Here is a 20,698-nt window from a genome sequence, read left to right on the forward strand (position 1 = left end):
TGCACAAGAACCTACAATAGGACCTATCCTGCCAAAATGCTGACAATTCATAAAAATAAAACAAAAACCTAATGGTGGAGGAAATCACATGAATTACTTATTAAAAAAAAAAAAGGATTGAAACCATATAATACTTCTCTACAACAGAAACTACCTTTTATATTCCAGAGCAAAAGGAAGACATTTTTAGACAAGCAATCACTGAGAAATTATACCACCCACATACCATTTCTGAAAAAATTCTCTATATTTCAACTAACTGAAAAATTAAGAAATGGGAAGATGTGGTAGTAAGAAAACACTGGTCAGTGATCAACCAGTAGAAAAGAGCTAAGCATAATAACTAAAGAACTATTATTTACATGGCTATGAAATTGAATGTCGCATTTCTATTGTTAAAAAAGAAATTTCACAATGTAAAAACATTCTGGATCTACAAAATTTCAGATAATTTCAATATACCTGACAAGGTAATAAAAAAGTAGAGTTCTGTTTCGGCTTCTTTTTCACAGAGACTCCAATAACACTGAAAGATAGGTTTAAACGTGTACATTTTTAATTTACGTGTTTCTGTTGTTAGGATAAAAATAGTAAGTTTCTCATATGAATAAAGAGGAGAAAAAGGAAAGAAAATAAATATAACAAAAAGGGGAAAAAGGAGATAAAAGCACAAAGTAAGGTGACAGAAAGAAATTAAACATAAAAAAAGACAAATTCCAGAAAAAGCAAACCCTAACACTGGATAGAAACTAAAAATCCTGTAAAAAAAAAAAATACCTATAACAAGATGACATGCATTGGTACAGGACAGGAAATCCACAAAATAGATGCAAATAAAAAGAAAGCAGATGTGGCAAAATTGTATTTAAAAAAAAATTAAATGCTCCAAGAGGGTTTTTTATACAATAAACCAATAAAGACTACACAAAGGAATCATGAATCTTTTTTTAATCATGAATCTTTTTTACAGTTCCTTTTTTTTTTTTTTTTAAAGATTTTATTTATTTATTCATGATAGTCACACAGAGAGAGACAGAGAGGCAGAGACACAGGCAGAGGGAGAAGCAGGCTCCATGCTGGGAGCCCGATGTGGGATTCGATCCTGGGTCTCCAGGATCGCGCCCCGGGCCAAAGGCAGGCGCCAAACCGCTGCGCCACCCAGGGATCCCTTAATCATGAATCTTTTTACATGCAATTAATAGAAATATAAGAGCAGAGCTAATTTGAAAATACAAGGAGAAATGGATAAAAGTATAAAACTTTAACACATTTTTCTCAGAATTTAAAAAGTAGACCCCAAAAATGAGAGCTTATTTTAAATTGTTACCATTAAATCATTATTATTTTTCACATACCTGGAATTGAGGTACATCTTACAAGGTTTACGTTAAACTTAACAGACATTTTTTTTTTTTAAGATTTTATTCATTTATTCATGAGAGACACAGAGAGAGGGAGGAGGAGACATAGGCAGAGGAAGAAGCAGGCTCCATGCAGGAAGCCCAATGCGGGACTCAATCCCAGGACTCCAGGATCACACCCTGAGCTAAAAGCAGATGCTCAACTGCTGAGCCACCCAGGTGTCCCCTTAACAGACGTTTTAATAATTCCTTAGAAGTATTATTAAATTGATTATGTATCTTACAATCAATGGCATCTTAGAATTTATAATATATGTCACATCAAACTCCATACCTTAGAGATAATACATCCTTCTTAAAAGTCCATGATATTTACCAAATTGATCATACCTAAAAATCAATAATACATAAGCCATGAAGAAGACCTCAGCAATTCCCCCAATTAGAAACTGTATAAGCCCTGTTTCTGACCATAACAAAATAAAATTACAGTAAAAAAAGAATGCACACACAATATCTACTCAGAAAATGTAAAATACCTTAAAAATATTTCTAGGGCAAAGAATAAATCAAAACTACAATTAAAAACTCTTTAGAAATTTTTTTTTTTTTTTTTTTTTTTTTTAAGATTTCATTTATTCATTTGTGTGAGAGAGAGAGAGAGAAAGAGAGCACAAGCAGTGGGGGCAGTAGGCAGAGAAAGAAGCAGACTCCCCGCTGATGAAGGAGCCCAATGCAGGACTCTACCCAGGACCCCGGGACCATGACCGGAGCCGAAGGCAGACACTCAATTGACTGAGCCACCCAGGTGTACCTCTTCGGAAATTTCAGTTAAAATTCTTGTATAAACCTTGTATGTCAAACTCTAGAAGACAAGGCCAAAGCTTATCTCATGAAGAAAATTTTCAGTCACAAATGCTTTTATTATTAAAGCAGGAAAAAGGGAAAAATACACAAACTAATCATTCAACTTAAAGAGCTTTAAATATACAAAGAAGTTCTTAGAAAAAATGAGTAAATTCAAAGGCCAAAATCAGTGAGTTATAAGGCAAGTCCTAAGAGAATTAATGAAATCCATGAACTGGGTCTTTAAAAAAGAATAATTATCAAATCTCTCTCTCCCAAAATATTTTTTTATTTTTATTTTTTTTATTTTTTTTTTAATTTTTATTTATTTATGATAGGCACACAGTGAGAGAGAGAGAGGCAGAGACACAGGCAGAGGGAGAAGCAGGTGCCATGCAGGGAGCCTGACATGGGACTCGATCCCTCGTCTCTAGGATCACACACTGGGCCGAAGAGGCGCTAAACCATTGAGCCACCTGGGCTGCCCATCTCTCCCCAAATATTAATACAAATGAGCAATATCAGACAAAAAAACACAGTAATTCTAGATTAAAGTATAAAAAAAGTACTAATTTTACACTATTAAATTTGAAATCTCAATAAAAGATTTAAGATTCTGCTTTTTATTTTAAGATCGTATTTATTTGAGAGAGAGAGAGCACACAAGCAGGAAGAGGGAGAAGGAAAAGCAGGCTCCCGTTGAACAGAGAGCCCCGACATGAGGCTCTATCCCAGGAGCCTGGGATCACGACCCAAGTGGAAGGCAGATGCTTAGCCAAGTGAGCCACCCAGGCGCCCCAGGGCAATTTTCTAAGAAAACAAAATTATCAAATTCAATTCAAGAAGGAAAAAAAAAAAAAAGGCAAAACCAAAAACCCACAAACCCTGAATGGCTGAGGAAACAGCTGTCCAGTAACTATTCCCCCCAAACAGCACTGAATCCACATTATTTAAAAAATGCTTTCTAGTCTACCTTCAAAGAATAGGTAATTCCTACACTAAAACAGTGTAAAACTTCTCAATTCATTTTTATAATCCTGATGTAACACTTGTCATAAAACAGTAATACCAATTAAATATACAAATATACATGCAAAACTTCAAATAATCTATTAGCAAATTAATGGAACAGTGTACCATGATCAAAAGGGTTCATTCTAGAATATACAGATGGCACCATTATCAGTTCTACTGACTAATATTAAGAGATTAAAAAAACACACACACTCAATTTATCTAAGAAGGCTTGTGATGAAAATTCAACATCTGATCCTGAGGAAAACAGTTCCTATCCTAGTAATTAGAAGGGTACTTCCTCCACATGATCTATTGAAACAACAATCACAGAACTTAACACTAATACATTAGAGATAGTTTCATTAAAGACAGAACAAGATAAGCCTGACTACCATCAATGCTATTATAGTTAATACTGCTCTGGAACTTCTACCCAATAAAAGAAAACAAGAAAACAGAGGTGAAGTATGGATATCTGAAAACTTACAAATGGGAAGTATTTAGAGAAAGCCATTATTTTCTAAATCCTCAAGTAAATAAAGCAAAAAAAAAAAAATTATAAGACAAACAACAATTAACTGCTTTCCTTTAAAACAATAATAATCAGTTTGAAAAAGATGATAGGAAAACAGATCCCAGTCACAATAATAAGAAAATAAATAACCACTCAGGAATAAACTAAACAAGACTACTTCTATGAAAAGTAAATAATGACTTGGGAAAATAAGCCTCCTATAACTTTCAAAGTCACATAAAGAGCAAAATAAAACCATAATAGTAAGAGGAAGAAATATAGGCATATGTTTTTTATAATTTTGGACTGTGAGAGGTCTTTTTAAACTTTTTTATCAAGGGCAGTAATTACAAAGAAAAAGATTTGACTATATAAAAAAATTAGAAGTATTATACTGCAGAATGCATCATATATAGAGATATAGATATATAGAGATAAAAGAAAAATGACAAACTGGGGAAAGGATCAGCAATATGTGACAAAGAGTTAAGATACTTAACATATAATGAGTTCTCATGAAGCCATTACAAAAATTTGAAGATCTCAGTGGAAGGGGGGGAAAAAAGTAAGAGATCTGAATAGGCAAGTCACTAAACAATACTAATAAATGGCTGATAAACATAAAAAGACATTGAATTCACTGTAATCAGAGAAATGTATAACAAAATAACACACTGTTTTCTTGCCCCTCATATTAGAAGGGATGAAAAACAATACTACTGTCTTGCCAGAAGTATGGGAAAGCTTACAGAAGTACAGCTTTTCTGAAGGAAAATTTTGTAAACTATAACAGGTGTCAACAAGGTGTGTAATTTTTGGACATTACAATTCCAATTGTAGATTATCCTAAGAGAATACAAAGTGCACAATATTTAGCTATTAACAAGAAAAGAGATATTCATCATTGTAACAGGAAGAAATTCATATAGTACATATATTAAGTATATCAATTACATTAATTAAATTAAAAAGATCATAGTATGCAGTATACTGCATTTAATGACACTGCAATCATTAAAATTACTATGAAAGGAGGACCTTATATATCAAAGACCATGCAGGTAACAATTACAATTTTTGTTTTGTTTTTTATTTTTATTATTTTTTAAAGATTTTATTTATTTATTCATGAGAGACACAGAGAGAGAGGCAGAGACACAAACAGAGGGAGAAGCAGGCTCCATGCAGCGAGCCTGACGTGGAACTCCATCCGGGGTCTCCAGGATCGCACCCTGGGCCAAAGGCAGGCGCTAAACTGCTGAGCCACCCGGCCCATGAGCCACTCGAGCTGCCCCAATTTTTGTTTTAAAAAAGTAAATGTAGGGATCCCTGGGTGGCGCAGCGGTTTGGCGCCTGCCTTTGGCCCAGGGCGCGATCCTGGAGACCCGGGATCGAATCCCACGTCGGGCTCCCAGTGCATGGAGCCTGCTTCTCCCTCTGCCTATGTCTCTGCCTCTCTCTCTCTCTCTGTGTGACTATCATAAATAAATTAATTAATTAAAAAAATAAAAAAGTAAATGTATATATGTTTTATACATTCATATAAGTGTATGTAAATATATACATTTTTATCCTAAGTAGAAAGAAATCTAAGAGAACTAAAACATTAACAATTTACCTCTGGATAATGGGACTATATAAGTATTAGGTATCTACTGCTGCATAACAAATTGTGTCAAAGTTTGGTGCCTTAAACAAAAAATGTTCATTATCCTAGTTCCTTTGGGTGAGGAATCAGGACGCAGGTTAGCTGGCTGGTTCTGCCTCACGGATTCTCATGAAGTTTCAGTCAGGATGTTTGCTGAGGCCAATCATCTCAAGACTTGACTAGGGCCGAAGGATCCACTTCCAAGACTCACTCACACTGCTGTTAGCAGGTAAACTCAATCTCTTGCATCACGGGCCTCTTCACAGACAGGATGCTTCATGACATGGCAGCTGGCTAACCCCAGAGCCAAAAGTGATCAAGACAGAACAAGGCAAATGAGACAATTTCTAAGGCCTACTCTAGCAAGTTCCACTGTTATTCCTGCTACATTCTATTCATCAGAAGCAAGTCGCTAAGTCCAGCCCACACTCAAAGAGTAGGGTTTACCTCTTAAAGGAAAGCTCATCACTGAGTGTTATACTATATGTTGGCAAATCGAACTTCAATAAAAAAAATACAAAAAATAAATAAAGTCAGAGACTGGGGGAAAAAATTAAATAAAAGCTCATCAAACAATTTGTGGAAATATTTTTAGATTTCCACAAAAGGTAACCTGTGGCATACTCAGAGAAAGGTATGTAATTTAATTTCTAAATGGAAAATAAGGGATGCCTGGGTAGCTCAGTGGTTTAGCATCTGCCTTAGGCTCAGGCCATGATCCTGGGGTTCTGGGATCAAGTCCCACATCAGGCTCCCCATAGGGAGCCTGCTTCTCCCTCTGACTATATCTCTGTCTCTGTCTCTCTCATGAATAAATAAATAAACATCTTTATAAAAATGGGAAGCGAATTTCACAAACACATACATACACACAGAGACACAAATCTAAAAAACATATGTCCACAATAAGTATGACGTGCCTGCCAAAATAGGTAACACAATTCTGAGTTGGAATAACAGAAAAATGCCACCTAGAACAAGTTCTATAATATTCTTTTTTTCATTCTTAGTAAATTCTAAGTGGAAAAACTAACAAACTGGATCTTAATGCCTAGACAAAGTTACTTCAGAATGAGGGACAATCTGGAAGAAAATGGTGTTTGGCTTGAAAGAAGGCTCAAAGAGGAGAAAGAGCAAACAAATCATTTCCTTCAACTATACGAATGGTTGTCATGTAGAAAAGTTAAAAACTTAAGAGGCAGAACTTGAACCAATGAGTCAGAGTCACAGGGACGCCAAGTGGTTCATACAAGAACTTTCTAACAATTAAGAGTTTTGTTGAAAACCAGAAAAAGCCACTGAGTGAAATGTTCCTGGTGGCTATAGGAGGAGTGTATGGATTGCGGCAATGTAGTGTCATTCCCTCAGCTACCTCTAAGATTCACATCCAAACTCCTACTCACATGAATATGGCTGGTGCCTTCACAAAGCAGCAGACCTAACACTAGGTTCTATGTCATGAGGCCTAAGTGAAATGTACAGTGCTCAGCATAGTGTGTGGCAAAGTGTGTGCTTTATAAATGTGGGTTCTTATTTCTGCATTGACTCAGAGTGTGACAAGATGTTTGTGAAGTCCCTTCCAATTTCTAACACTTCATAAATAAGTAAAAATCACTATAATTAGCTATTAATCCTGAAGGTCAGCTTCAGTAATATACTCAAAAGTAGGAATGACAAAGCCAGGATGGCTGGACATGCTTTGGGAAACCACAAAGAACAGAGGCAGTCACTTATGTAGACATGTAAAAACCACAAAAATCAAAACTAAACATATTCAAACAAGACATATCCTCTCTGGCATATGAGGTCTGCTTTCTGGAATGAAAGTATTTTAGAAAAGAGACTCAAACTGGGCTGTTTCACCTACTCAGAGCAAATTAGATTATTACAATTAGTTTATTCACCTGTGCCTGCCAACTACCCACCACAACTGAAAACTTACTTTTTGGGTGCCAGGAGCCTGGACTTTCTGCCATGTTGCTACAGGTTCTGTAGCTATGTGCCACTCTGGGTAAGTTTTCGTGAGTAACTTCACAAAGGTGGACTTTCCCACAGCTGCAATGCAAAGAGCATGTATTGGGACACTTCCCAAATCCGGGCAGAAGAAGGCTGCTACTAAACTCTGGTACTGAGGCCCAACTTAAGGCAACAAGTACCAGTTTTCCCAATTTCAAAGCTCAGCACCATACCACTGTCCAACTGATGATGGGTGAGGCCGTGCTAACACAAGCAAGAGGGTGGAAAATGCCCTTAAGATCTGACTTGCAGGTTAACACCTTAACCTCCCAGAGGCAGAGTAATTTAATAACAGTTGAAAATGTAATAGGACTACCAAAAGCAGAGGAAATCAGCTACTTAAGTTGTCAGGCTTGAATCATATTTATTTTGTGACAGAATTAAAAAAAAAAAGATTTTCAAGGAAGAAAATGAAGATTATGACCCTCATTCATTCAACAAACCTAACCAGTATTTCCTGGAGTCCTTACTATGGGCTCATAGGGCTGTCTATGTCTCTGTCTCTCTCTGTGTGTCTGAATAAATAAACAAAATCTCAAAAAATAAGATAAAAAAATAAAAATGAGATGGAATCTTATCACTTCCCTGCTTAAACTATTGCCATGGACTTCTGATTGCCCTTAGAATAAATTCAAACTTCTTACCAGGCTAGGAGGCCCTGGCTGATCTGGCCTCGCCTGCCTACCTGCCTTTACATACCTCTGGAGCTACTCTTCTCCCTCACTTGACCAGGCCTCTTCTAGGCTCAGGCTTCTCTTCTGTCCTGTCATACACTAAGTTCTTTCTCTTTCCCTGCCTTTGTTTATATGGCTCCCTCTGCCTGGACTGCCCCTCCCCTACCCAGAGCCTGGCTAACTCCTCACCTTTCAGATCGTACCTCAGACAGCATTTTCTTCAGAGGAACCTTCCCTGGTCTCCTGAGCTCTATTATAGAGTCATCCTGCATTTTTCTCTCCTAGCATGTAACAATTTGGTATTAGTTACCTCGGTGTTTGTTTAGTATCTCCCATACAACCTCTTGAGGGCAAAGTCCATCCTATGTTTTGTTTATCACTGCACCCCCTGTGCTACCCAGATGTCCTCCATCTCATTTTTTAAATTAATTAATTAATTCATTAATTTTTTATTTTTATTTTTTAAAGATTTTATTTATTTACTCATGAGAGACACAGAGAGAGAGAGAGGCAGAGACATAGGCAGAGGGAGAAGCAGGCTCCCCACGGAGAGCCCAATGTGGGGCTTGATCCCGCTCCAGGATCACACCCTGGGCCAAAGGCAGGCACTTAACCACTGGGCCACCCAGGAGTCCCATCCCATGTCATTTTTAAAAGATTACTCTCCCAGCTGTGTAAGAACAGACTGACACAGAAGTAGGCAAACCAATTAGAATAGCAGCCTGAACCATGGGATGGCAGGAGGTAGAAAACAGTGGTTGAGATGAAATCACCCTACAACAAAGAACCTCTTCCCATTTACGCCAATGTCTGGCCCATAACCTCCCTGTACTCCAGATTCACTATCCAAGCACCTTCCAGACACCTCCAGTAGGATGTCCCACAAACACCTCAAAGTTAATCTGCTCCCTACATGAATGAAGTCATCATCATCCCCACCAAACTGAACGTTCTCCCATAACCCCCAGACCCTGGGGGATGGCAGCAGCATCCACTAACTGTTAGAACTTCTCCCTCCAAACCACCTCTGCCAAACCTCAAGGAGCCATCAAGTCCTTCCACACCTGCCTTCTACATTTTCCCCATCTGTCCTTTTCATTCCATTCCCACCTCCAAGCTCAAATTCAGGTTCTCATCTCCTGCCTCTCTGAGTCTAGTTTTGCCCTCTTTAATCCATCATTCATACTACAGCCACACTGAACACAAAATAACACTGCTTAAAACCCTCTTGACAGGGCAGCCCTGGTGGCGCAGCGGTTTGGCACCGCCTGCAGCCTGGGGTGTGATCCTGGGGACCAGGGATCGAGTCCCATGTCGGGCTCCCTGCATGGAGCCTGCTTCTCCCTCTGCCTGTGTCTCTGCCTCTCAGTCTCTCTCTCTGAATAAAATAAATAAATCTTAAAAAAAAAAAAAAAAAGAAACCCTCTTGACAGTTCCCTATTACCTTCGTGACAAAATCCAAGGTCTACAAGACACATCAAGATCTGGTCCCTGCATGTACCTCCCTGGCCTCAGCTTCTTTTAGGCACCTTGAACTGCTGACTAAACCCCTTGCAACTCCAATCCTGCCATGTTCTTTCCTGCAAATGTGATTTTGCATATGTACTCCCATTTCCTGGAGCACCTTCTCTCACTTGTCACCTCCTACTCAATCTTTGAATCTGCCCAGATGTGCTTCCTGTATAAAGCTTTTCCAGACCCTGACACATCTGACCTGGACTAGCTAATCATCCTTTATACTTGGCCTAGAGTTCTGGGTAAGAATTCATCACTGCAATTTTGATTTTTATTTAACAAATGTTAAAAAAATGTTAAAAAAAAAAACACCTCTGTGTCTGAATAAACAAAAGCTAAATAAAAAAAATTTACTTAACATTTGTTAAATAAAAATCAAAAAATGACTTAAGAGTATGTCAGAGTTCAATTCCCTCTATCATAGATGATCTTTCTCAAACAAATTGTATCCTTAGGGAGAATCTGAATGGAACCAAGAGAAGGAAGGGAGGCACCCTTCAAGTCAATTCTATCAGCCACTCGAGGTTACTGATCAGGAGTGAAGGGATGGGGACGCCTGGGTGGCTCAGCGATTGAGCATCTGCCTTTGGCTCAGGGCACAGTCCCGGAGTCCTGGGATAAATTCCCGCATCGGGCTCCCTGCATGGAGCCTGCTTCTTCCTCTGCCTGTGTCTCTGCCTCTCTCTCTGTGTGTCTCATGAATAAATAAAAACCTTAAAAAAAAAAAAAAAAGGGAGTGAAAGGATGTCTCAGAAGAGCCCACACATCCAATATGTGCCATTGATTACACACCACCCCAACTCATGTCTGAACAACACAGGGTAAGAACAAACAACACGAATCTGTGTATTCTGTACAGTCATGTTCATCTCTCAGTTCCATCTCCACCCAGCCCATGTGTGCCTTTGTACATCCGCCCAGTCTCTTCTCTTCCCACACTTCAGTGAATAAATGCCTTCCCCTGCTCTTCCTGGCCTGTGTCTAAATCCTTTCTGCCTAAGGCCCCACCTCTTCCATAAAGTTTAGAATGTCTCTAGGTCACATGGAATTCCTACCGCATTGGGCAACTGAATCAACTAATACTTAACTATTTATGAGACGTTTTGCATTTAATTGTTTTGATTGCTTCATTGGGTCTTAATTTTGGTTGCCTAACATGATCTGACTCGCTGGGGTTGGGGCCTAGGAATACACAATTATAAGTATGTTCCACATGATCCTGATGCATACTTATATTTGAGGTTGCTATCCAGAACAATTTGATCAAAATCAACAGAGGTGGGGTTTTTTTTTGTTTTTTTAAATATAGGTTCTAGTGACACCTGGATGGCTCAGTGGTTGAGCATCTGCCTTCGGCTCAGGGTGTGATCCCAGGGTCCTGGGATTGAGTCCCACAACAGGCTCCCCACAGAGAGCCTGCTTCTCCCTCTGCCTGTGTCTCTGCCTCTCTCTGTGTGTCTCTCATGAATAAATACAATCCTAAAAAAAAATTAAAAATATAGGTTCTAAAACCACATACCAGACTAGTGAATAAAAGCCTATGGGCTGCACAGTTCACATTCCCACCAACAGTGTAAGAGGGTTCCCTTTTCTCCGCATCCTCTCCAACATTTGTGGTTTCCTGCCTTGTTAATTTTCCCCATTCTCACTGGTGTGAGGTGGTATCTCATTGTGGTTTTGATTTGTATTTCCCTGATGGCAAGTGATGCAGAGCATTTTCTCATGTGCATGTTGGCCATGTCTATGTCTTCCTCTGGGAGATTTCTCTTCATGTCTTTTGCCCATTTCATGATTGGATTGTTTGTTTCTTTGTTGTTGAGTTTAAGAAGTTCTTTATAGATCTTGGAAACTAGCCCTTTATCTGATACGTCATTTGCAAATATCTTCTCCCATTCTGTAGGTTGTCTTTTAGTTTTGTTCACAGTATCCTTTGCTGTGCAAAAGCTTCTTCTTATCTTGATGAAGTCCCAATAGTTCATTTTTGCTTTTGTTTCTTTTGCCTTCGTGGATATATCTTGCAAGAAGTTACTGTGGCTGAGTTCAAAAAGGGTATTGCCTGTGTTCTCCTCTAGGATTTTGATGGAATCTTGTCTCACATTTAGATTTTTCATCCATTTTGAGTTTATCTTTGTGTATGGTGAAAGAGAGTGGTCTAGTTTCATTCTTCTGCATGTGGATGTCCAATTTTCCCAGCACCATTTATTGAAGAGACTGTCTTTCTTCCAATGGATAGTCTTTCCTCCTTTATCGAATATTAGTTGACCCAGGGTCCACTTCTGGGTTCTCTATTCTGTTCCATTGATCTATGTGTCTGTTTTTGTGCCAGTACCACACTGTCTTGATGACCACGGCTCGGTGTCCATCGAAAGATGAATGGATAAAGAAGATGTAGTTTATGTATACAATGGAATATTACTCAGCCATTAGAAACGACAAATACCCACCATTTGCTTCGACGTGGATGGAACTGGAGGGTATTATGCTGAGTGAAGTAAGTCAATCGGAGAAGGACAAACATTATATGGTCTCATTCATTTGGGGAACATAAAAAGTAGTGAGAGGGAATATAAGGGAAGGGAGAAGAAATGTGTGGGAAATCTCAGAAAGGGAGACAGAACATAAAGACTCCTAACTCTGGGAAACGAACTAGGGGTGGTGGAAGGGGAGGAGGGTGGGGGGTCAGGGTGAATGGGTGATGGGCACTGAGGGGGGCACTTGACAGGATGAGCACTGGGTGTTATTTTGTATGTTGGTAAATTGAACACCAATAAAAAATAAATTTATTATAAAAAAAAAGCCTATAGGCTTGTCATGAAGCACCTAACAGACTGACAGGAATTACAAATTGGTTGAGTTTATATATTTATCAGATGCCTGCCTGTCCTGAGTAGCCTCTACTTTAAAATATTTGGCATAAAAAAAAAATAAAATAAAATATTTGGCATAGATGGGCAAAATTTAGATTGCAGGTTGCTGATTAAATCTAAAACATGGTCCCTGCCTGTCAGCCAAAAAGCTATTTTAATTAATAGGAAAAGATTAAGGCAATTGAGATGGCTGAGATTGAATGATTGTTGGAATTACATTTTTTGGAAGTTAAAAATAATCCAAGAAACTACTGCAGAGGAAAAGGGCCCTGAGGGTTAGAGAGTGCCAGCTTCACCTCTGAAATCAGACATTATTAGTTCATCTAAGGGCAGTCAGAACTCTGAGAAACTGACTCATGCCATTTAAACACACAAAACCCGGAATGCCAACAAATTTGATGTAATGGAAAATATACAATTCCAATTACTGGAACATCTACACCAGGACAATACTTCTATCTGCATCCCACTGCCCATTCGAAACTTCTGGAAAGCCAGTTTAGTAATCAAAAGCCAGTTGCAACAAAGAATGACAATAAATTGTGGTGGCAGGTCCTCAGAGCTGTGCTATTCAGGTTGCTATAAAGCTCAGAGCCTGGGTCATCTGCCATAGGGCAGTATTTCTTAAGCTGTATTCCAATGGAACTCAGCTGTGCCAGGCACCAACCACAAATATGGAATAATTTTAAAAGATAAAGTTATATATTTATATTAAAACCACACACAGTGTAACCTTTTTAGTGCTAGAATATCTAAGCATAAGTTTTTTCTTCCTGCTTGGGTTTGACTGTTGGGTTTTTTTTTTTTTTTTAAGATTAATTTATTTATTTGGGTGGGGAGGGGCAAAGGGAGAGGGACAGAGAATTTCAAGCCAACTCCTGACGTAGGGTTTGATCCCATGACCCTGAAATCATGCCCTGAGCCAAAATCAAGAGTCGGACACCCAATTGCTGAGCCACCCAGGCTCCTGGGTTTTTTTGTTTGTTTGTTTATGACCTATGTTTTAAGTGTTCCCAGGGGCTTCCCAAGAGTGGTGTTGTCTGCTTCTTCCCTGCTACACTGGCCTCCTCCTGGCGAGCAGAACACTCCCGCCCACCAAACCACTCCTCTTCATGTAGCACTGGGCAAACAAGATAAATTCCTTCCTTTGTCTGGTCTCTATGCAGAGCACCAGCCTCTTATGATATCATTTTCACAATTTATTTAGATCCTAGCTTCACTGTTATCTCTCAATAAACTTTTTAATATCATGAAATTTGGGAGGTATCAGATCTCAGAATCAAACTTTCCTATTACTGAACTTTATTATATGTGCCTTGACTTGAAAAAAGGTAGGAGGTACTTTCTTAGTATATTAGTTCAACATGTTGATTTTTATTAGCACCAGGACTGTCATTCCACAAACTGAATCAAAGAGTTCTGTCAGTAATTTCCATCCTTTCCTAAGTCATGTTTTTTTTCCTTCCACAAATTTTTCTATAAACTACGATGCCCGCTATTGCTATGTTCTGCTAAAATCTAGCAGTAAGATACTATCTGATATAATACCCCAAATATGTTATTTTCAATGTAATACAGTTGTATTTCATACGAGCCTCTTAAACATACCATCACCTCCAGGCATTTCCCTCTCCTGAGCAAAATGAAATATGTGGCAAACATCCAATCCTGAAACCTTTTACCAAAAAGCAAACTAATGCAGTAAATATAAAACTTCTTTTATTTTCTTTTATTTTATTATTATTTTTTTAATATAAAACTTCTTAAACAAAAGTCTTCCAAAGAACATTTAAAGCCTGTATTTCAGGCACTGCAGTTAATGCTGTCTCCATTTATTCACTCTTACTGACTCACTGGATGTTTTATGGAAGAGCTACCAAGTGCTAGGTACTGTAACTTAAGTGATGAATGAGGCTAAGACCCTGCCCTCCAGGAGCTTATACTGCACTGGTGAAACAAAGCACCCAAGGTCAGAAAGGCTCTGGGCCCAAAAGCATTCTGGGCAAACTTAAGAAAAATCACTCAGCAGGCTTAAAAGAAACTTAATACCTTTTGCCCTGATTCCTCTTACTGTTTTTCCCTTGAAAAACTATGCTTACTAAATAGATAGATGAATAGATAGACAGACAGACAGATAGATAGATAGATAGATAGATAGATAGATAGATAGATAGAGACGTTGTTCCCAGTTCCCAGCACACAATCCAAACCCCTCTTGTTCTGCATGAGCCTCTCACTGATCTGAACACCTTCCCCCCTACTTTGCCCACCACTTGATTCATTCTTTGTCACCTTCTCGTGAAGCCTTCATGAACTCTCTCCGGCTCCACTTCACCCAGAGGCAGAGCTAACCTAACCACTGCCTGCTCTGATTTCCCAAGGTATTACATTATAAATATTTGTTGACCCATGACTCTCTCCCCTTGCTCTTTGAAGACTTTTGTCAGTCCATGTCAGTTCATACAAAGGATACTCCTTTGTATCCTGAGTATCTAGCCAGGTACCAGGAAAGGAGATGGATGGAATGAGGTGAATCACAGAAACAAAGACTTCAATATACAACGTTTAGAGTAAATGGGCATTTCCCCCCTACGATTCTTTCCAATTATTTACATGCAATAAAAGCAATAGATGCACATTAGTGATGTCAGAATATACAGAACATGCTATTAGGGAAGCTCTCTCCTCTGCTTTATGTACAACTCTCTAGACTGTGAAAGTGACAACGTTTCTTCTTTTTTGGTTTGGTTGAAAATCAAAGTGAGAATGCTCTAAGACAACTTACTGCCAGCATTTCATACAGCAATCCTTTCTTCAAATGAGTTCTGTAATTATAAAATAACCGGCTTTTATATATATATATAACTAACTAGGAAGCAATAATACACTGCAGCCATGAATGCACTTACATGATAGATTATTTTATTTCTTACATTTTAAGGGATTGTAGGCACCAAGCTTTTGATTTTCAATCACACATGACATATGCCTTCATAATTCAAACTAGGTGCCATTAGGTGCTACTTCACTGACCCATTTTCCTTACATGTTGTGGTCTGTACTTAAAGGAGCAGATCAACAGACTCAGAGTAGCACAACTATTACAAAAGTCCCTCTATATATATCTAACTTGAGTTAGGACAGGGGTTTACCTTCCCCTATTCAGGTGTCCTGGAGAGGTGCTGATTTGTTTGGGGATGTCACCTGTGATTAGAGAATGAGATCACTCCTGACTTGATTGTAAAGCAGTTTAAAATATTCCCTCCGTGGGCACCAATGACTAACTTCCACATGGTACCACACCATAGGAGTCAAGCATCTGATGAACACTGAAAGAATACAATGGGTAAGGCAGGGGGCTAGGGGCTGGTGATGCAAAGATGAGCCAGACACTAAGTGGCCAATCCAGAGAAGGTGTTGAATGTGCAAACAATCCCCACAGAACTCAAGTGCTGCAACAGCTGTGGGTACAAAATGTTACAAGAGCACACAGAGGAGGCAGTGACTAATTCTGCCTGAGGACAGTCATCATGGTGTGTGGGGTGATGGAGAGCAGTAGGAGGTAAAACTTGGAACAGCCAGATTAGGGTTCCCCCAGTCCACTTGCCATTAGTCACATTTTCCTTGGGCAAGTACATTCACTCCCAAGGCTTCAACAGTCACCCCCACAATCAACAGCCTCCTTATCTGAAATCTCCATCCCATCTCTCCTGGTTTCAGGCATATTTCCTAATCTACCTCAGAACATCTGTCTCTGTAGGTCTCAGAGGCACCTGATAACCAAATATTTTACTCTTACCTCCCCAGACTTCCTCTTCCTTTATTCCCATCCTGTTTTCAGTAGCATCCAAACTGTAAACCTGTCAACTTCTATGCTTCTAACCCTTACCTCCAAGTGGCCACCTAGTCCTGTCAATCTCACTTCCAAAATCCCTCTCAAACTTCCATTCTTCTCTGTCCTTCCATTCCCTCTGTCCAAGTCTGCATCTTCCCACACTCCAACTACTATGACAGCCACAAAACTGGTCTATCTACTCCAAATTCTGTTCCTGTTCATTCACTCAACACAATGGATGCCTGGCGCTCTGGGTATTGCAAGCAAACAAGATAAGTGCCTGCTTTATGGAGCTTTCTGTTCATTCCATCCGGCCAACTTCTTTTTCAAAATTAACCTGGTCACGGCACATGCTGGCCTCACGTCTTCAGTAGCCTCTCACCATGCAGCATGGTGCACAGGCTCTTCAACATCTGGCAAGTCTACCCTTCCAGCCTCTTGTTCTGCCATTCAGGCACATCTATTATGAAAACTGCATGTATCTTCAGGCTTTACCTTGGCAAATGTTACCTCCTCTACCTGCAACATTTCTTCCTTGTCTTCCCCTTGGGGATTCCTACCCCAGAGATTTGGAGTTTCCACGCCCAAACAAACACTCATCACATGGTACAGAGATTATGTTTAGAAGTCTGCTCCTCCCACCTGGTTATGAGCTCCACATAGGACAGGAACTGTACCACATGTGAGTCTACCCTCATATAAGGTATTCAGTAAGTCTTGGTCTGAGTGAAAGCAAGGAACAAGTATATACATCTAGAAAGGTTCAGAAGCAAAGGTCAGGAAAATTGGGAGACGGAGCTCAAACTTCATTCGATGGCCTGTGTCCCAGTACTTACTGTGTGAAGTACGTCAGTAGTTCTCTGGGCTCTTGAGAACAGAGCTGCCTTTAGAGGCATGTTTCCCAAAGACAGAACGTGGTTAACACCATCAGGCAGGGAGGAGGACCCTCCCTTCTCAATCTTTTTGATGTTTCTGATTCGGCTGGAGAAACAGCCATGGTGACCGGTCTCATTTTCGATTCATGGCCACTAGGTCCAAGTGGGTCCTTACTACTACCTGGCAGCTCGACATTTTTCTTGCTCACTCACTAGACTAATTCATGTCTTTCCTCTCTCTTCACGCTTATTCTGCTTAGCTGAGCCTTCTTCCAATTTCACTGAGAAAACCACCAAAAGGCCAGTCCCAAGTTCCCACCACACCTACTCCAGTCAGTACTCATTTCTGTTGCCATTCACACTGTTAATGGGGATAAACCATGCTCCTAGCTTAGGCTAATCTCTCCACTTCAGCAATAGATTCCATTCCTTCTTGCTTGCTAAAGTCACTCCAGTAATTACATCCTGTCTCCTGCTTCACCAATTTTTTTCCCTCTCTACTTACTAGACCGCTCCCATCAGCTTCCACACATGATCGAATTCCTCTCACAAAAAGAAAAAACTAGAAACAACCCCCTCCAACCCTCTTCCCATTTCAGCTACCACCCTATGTCTCCTCTTTCCAGGAAAACTTCCCAACAGTTGTCTTAATCCCGGGTCTCCTAATTCCTCACCTCCCGTTTTCCTTGAAACTATGCCAAACATTCACCCCTACCACCTCTAAAAATTGTTCTTCTCAAGTTCACCAAAAAAGTTCTGTTACTTAAACAGCATTACACAGTTGAACATTCCCATCTCCTGAACATCTTCTTCACTTGGCTTCCAGATATCCTTCTTTCTCTTTTGGTTTTGCTCTGACCTCGGTGGTCATTCCTTCTCAGTCTCCTTCGCCTGGTTCCTTCCCTAATCTCTTTAACATGTGGGTGCCCCATGGCTTAGTCCTTTCCATCAACACACACAGTCTCCTGACTTCAAATTCCGTCTACATTTGTACCTCCGGTCCAGGGAGACTGAACTTCAGACTTACATATCCAACTGACTCTTCAACATCTCCACTTAGGTATCTAATAAAAAGCACAGAAAAACCTAACACACCTAAAGATAAAATCTTGAAGCCATCCCTGCCCCCAGTCTGCTCTTCCCATCCTTCTCCATTTAAGAAAATTTGCAACTCCCATTTTTCAAGTTGCTCAGGCCAAAATGATTTTTTTGTCTCCCATTCCACATCTGCTAAATCCAATTTGCCCTGCCTTAAAAGGTAACTGGAATCCAACTGTCTCTTACCAGTACTGTTATTACCCTGCTCCAACTCATGGCAACTCATCATTGCAATAACCTACTGACACCTTCTACTTTCAACATATCAGCCAGTCACCTTTTTATAATTTAAGTCAAATCATGTCACTTGACAGCTTAAACCTTTTCCAATGGTAAGTAAAAATCCACCATGGACTGCAAGACCCATACAATCCATCCCTTACCTTCACACCTCATCCCATTTCATTCTCCTCTTTGCTCACTCTGTTCCAGCCACAACAGCTTTCCTCCTGTTCCCTGAACACACTATCTACCTCAAGGTCTTTGCACTTGGTCTCCCCTCTGCCTGGAAGATTCTTCTCCCAGATTTCCACATGGTTTCATTCCCTGTTTCCTTCTGATTTTTGTTCCAACGTCACCTTCTTGGTGAGGCCTGTCTTGAGTGCCCTATCTAAAACTGCCATTTCCCTTAATCCCTCATCCCTTAATTTTCTCCATCACATTCATTACTATCTAATATACTGTTTACCCAATTTGTATTGTTTATTACTTATGGCTACTAGAGTTCCACAAGAGCAGAGATTTGTATTTGTTCTGTTTGGTGCTTTATCCTCAAGGCCAAGAACAGTGCTGGCATACAGAAGTTGCTCAAAGGGTTATTTACTGAATGAATAAAATGAGAAATTCTCAATTTGCGGCTAGAATGTATTCAATCCTCAACACCTACTAATCCCTTTAGGGCTCAGCACCTTAGCTAGTAAAGGCGTCAAGTCAGAATTTAATAGTGAGCTGAAGTGTTTTGCTTTCTTTTTTTTATTATTACTTTTTATTTAAGATACTGGGTCTCTACTCTTATGAAGTTACTTTTATTTTTTTTTTGAAATTACTTTTAATACATGTTTTAAGTCTAAAAGTTTGAGTTTATTCTAAGATATTATATGGGACTAGAAGAAAAACATGGTAAAATTAATGTAAGTGGTATCTGAATAACTGAATTTTGGGAACTCTTAGGGTAGGGCTGCCAGATAAAATACAGGACACCAGTGAAATTTTAATTGTAGATTAATAATTTTTTCTAGCATATGTCCCAAATATTGCATAGGACACACACTAAAATGGTATATTATCTCAAATCCTATCGTGTGTGTGTGTATATATATATATATATTTTTTTAAGGTTTTTTATTCATGAGAGAGAGAGAGGGGGGCAGGGACACAGGCAGAGGGAGAAGCAGGCTCCATGCAGGGAGGGAGCCCGACGTGGGACTCGATCCCGGGTCCCCAGGATCACACCCTGGGCCGAAGGCAGGCGCTGAACCGCTGAGCCACCCAGGGATCCCCTGAAATCCTATCTTAAATGAGCACCTTTCCCCGCCTAAATCTGGCAACCCTATCTTAGGAGAACAAGGAAATTGCACCTTGCTCTTTGTCACATCCATTTCGATCACAACAAGCTGGTAGAACTCTTGTTCTATCTACAGACTTCGTGGCTGTGGAAGAGTACTGAAAATCCTAAAAATCAAAAAGACAAAGGCCTCTTTGGGAGGTGAAAGGCCCCGCGGCACAGACTGCGGGGGAAGCGGCGGCGGGGGCGGGTTTGGGACTGGGAGAGGTGGTCTGGGTCCAGCTCCCTTTCTCAGCCTCTCTGGCTGCAGCCACTTTTCGGCCCTTACCAATGTTTCCTTCGATGGAGAGACTTCGAGGCCCGAGCTCCGCGTGCAAGCCCCTGGAGGGGCACACGCCACCGACTGCGCTCTGTGCCATGGACCTGGAAGGTGTCCGCAACAGCCTTCGGAGGAGCCGGCCCGCAGTCATTCCACCCACGACTTGCGCAGCGACCACTTCCGCCGAGAACATTTCCGCCCGCGGCACGGCCTTTCCAGCGCTCCGGCGCACCTATGACGTCAGGAGACCGCCGGGCAAGAAGTGGGTGTGGCGAGCTGCCTGGGGGAGGGGCCAAAGGGACGGCTGTATTCTCGCGAAGTTTGCGGAGAACGTAGCTAGATGCGGAGACTTCCCCTGCGGGGGTGCGGCGGCCCCGGCGGCTTAGCCCCTTGGTTTTTGTGGGACAAGCAACATAGTAAAAGAAACATAAACTCACCAATCTCATCACCTTTGTATTTTCGTGCAACTTCAAAATAAGTCATAACTAAAGACAAAGCAATTGTGATTTTATTTATTTATTTTTATTTATTTTATTTTTTTTTGTTTAATTTTTATTTACTTATGATAGAGAGAGAGAGAGGCAGAGACACAGGCAGAGGGAGAAGCAG

At 40.2% G+C, this 20,698-nt stretch overlaps 1 protein-coding gene across 3 annotated transcripts in view; it reads right to left on the reverse strand.

Moving 5' to 3' along the window:
* The window catches only part of DGUOK (deoxyguanosine kinase), a 32,462-nt gene extending 12,128 nt beyond the window's left edge, over positions 1-20,334 (reverse strand). Inside the window, exons 1-2 of one of the 3 annotated variants that reach the window (XM_049095745.1) lie at positions 20,099-20,334; positions 7,329-7,441 (exon numbers count right to left, since the gene is read on the reverse strand). In XM_049095745.1, coding sequence (XP_048951702.1) covers positions 7,329-7,441; positions 20,099-20,282 — 297 coding nt within the window. In that variant the 5' untranslated portion in view covers positions 20,283-20,334. The remainder of the gene's footprint in view (positions 1-7,328; positions 7,442-20,098) is intronic. The other 2 variants (XM_025453608.3, XM_025453609.3) reach the window with 2 other exon arrangements.
* Positions 20,335-20,698: the final 364 nt, after the last annotated feature.

The sequence above is a fragment of the Canis lupus genome, chromosome 17, assembly GCF_003254725.2.
Source record: "Canis lupus dingo isolate Sandy chromosome 17, ASM325472v2, whole genome shotgun sequence".
NCBI classification, from domain to species: Eukaryota; Metazoa; Chordata; class Mammalia; order Carnivora; family Canidae; genus Canis; species Canis lupus.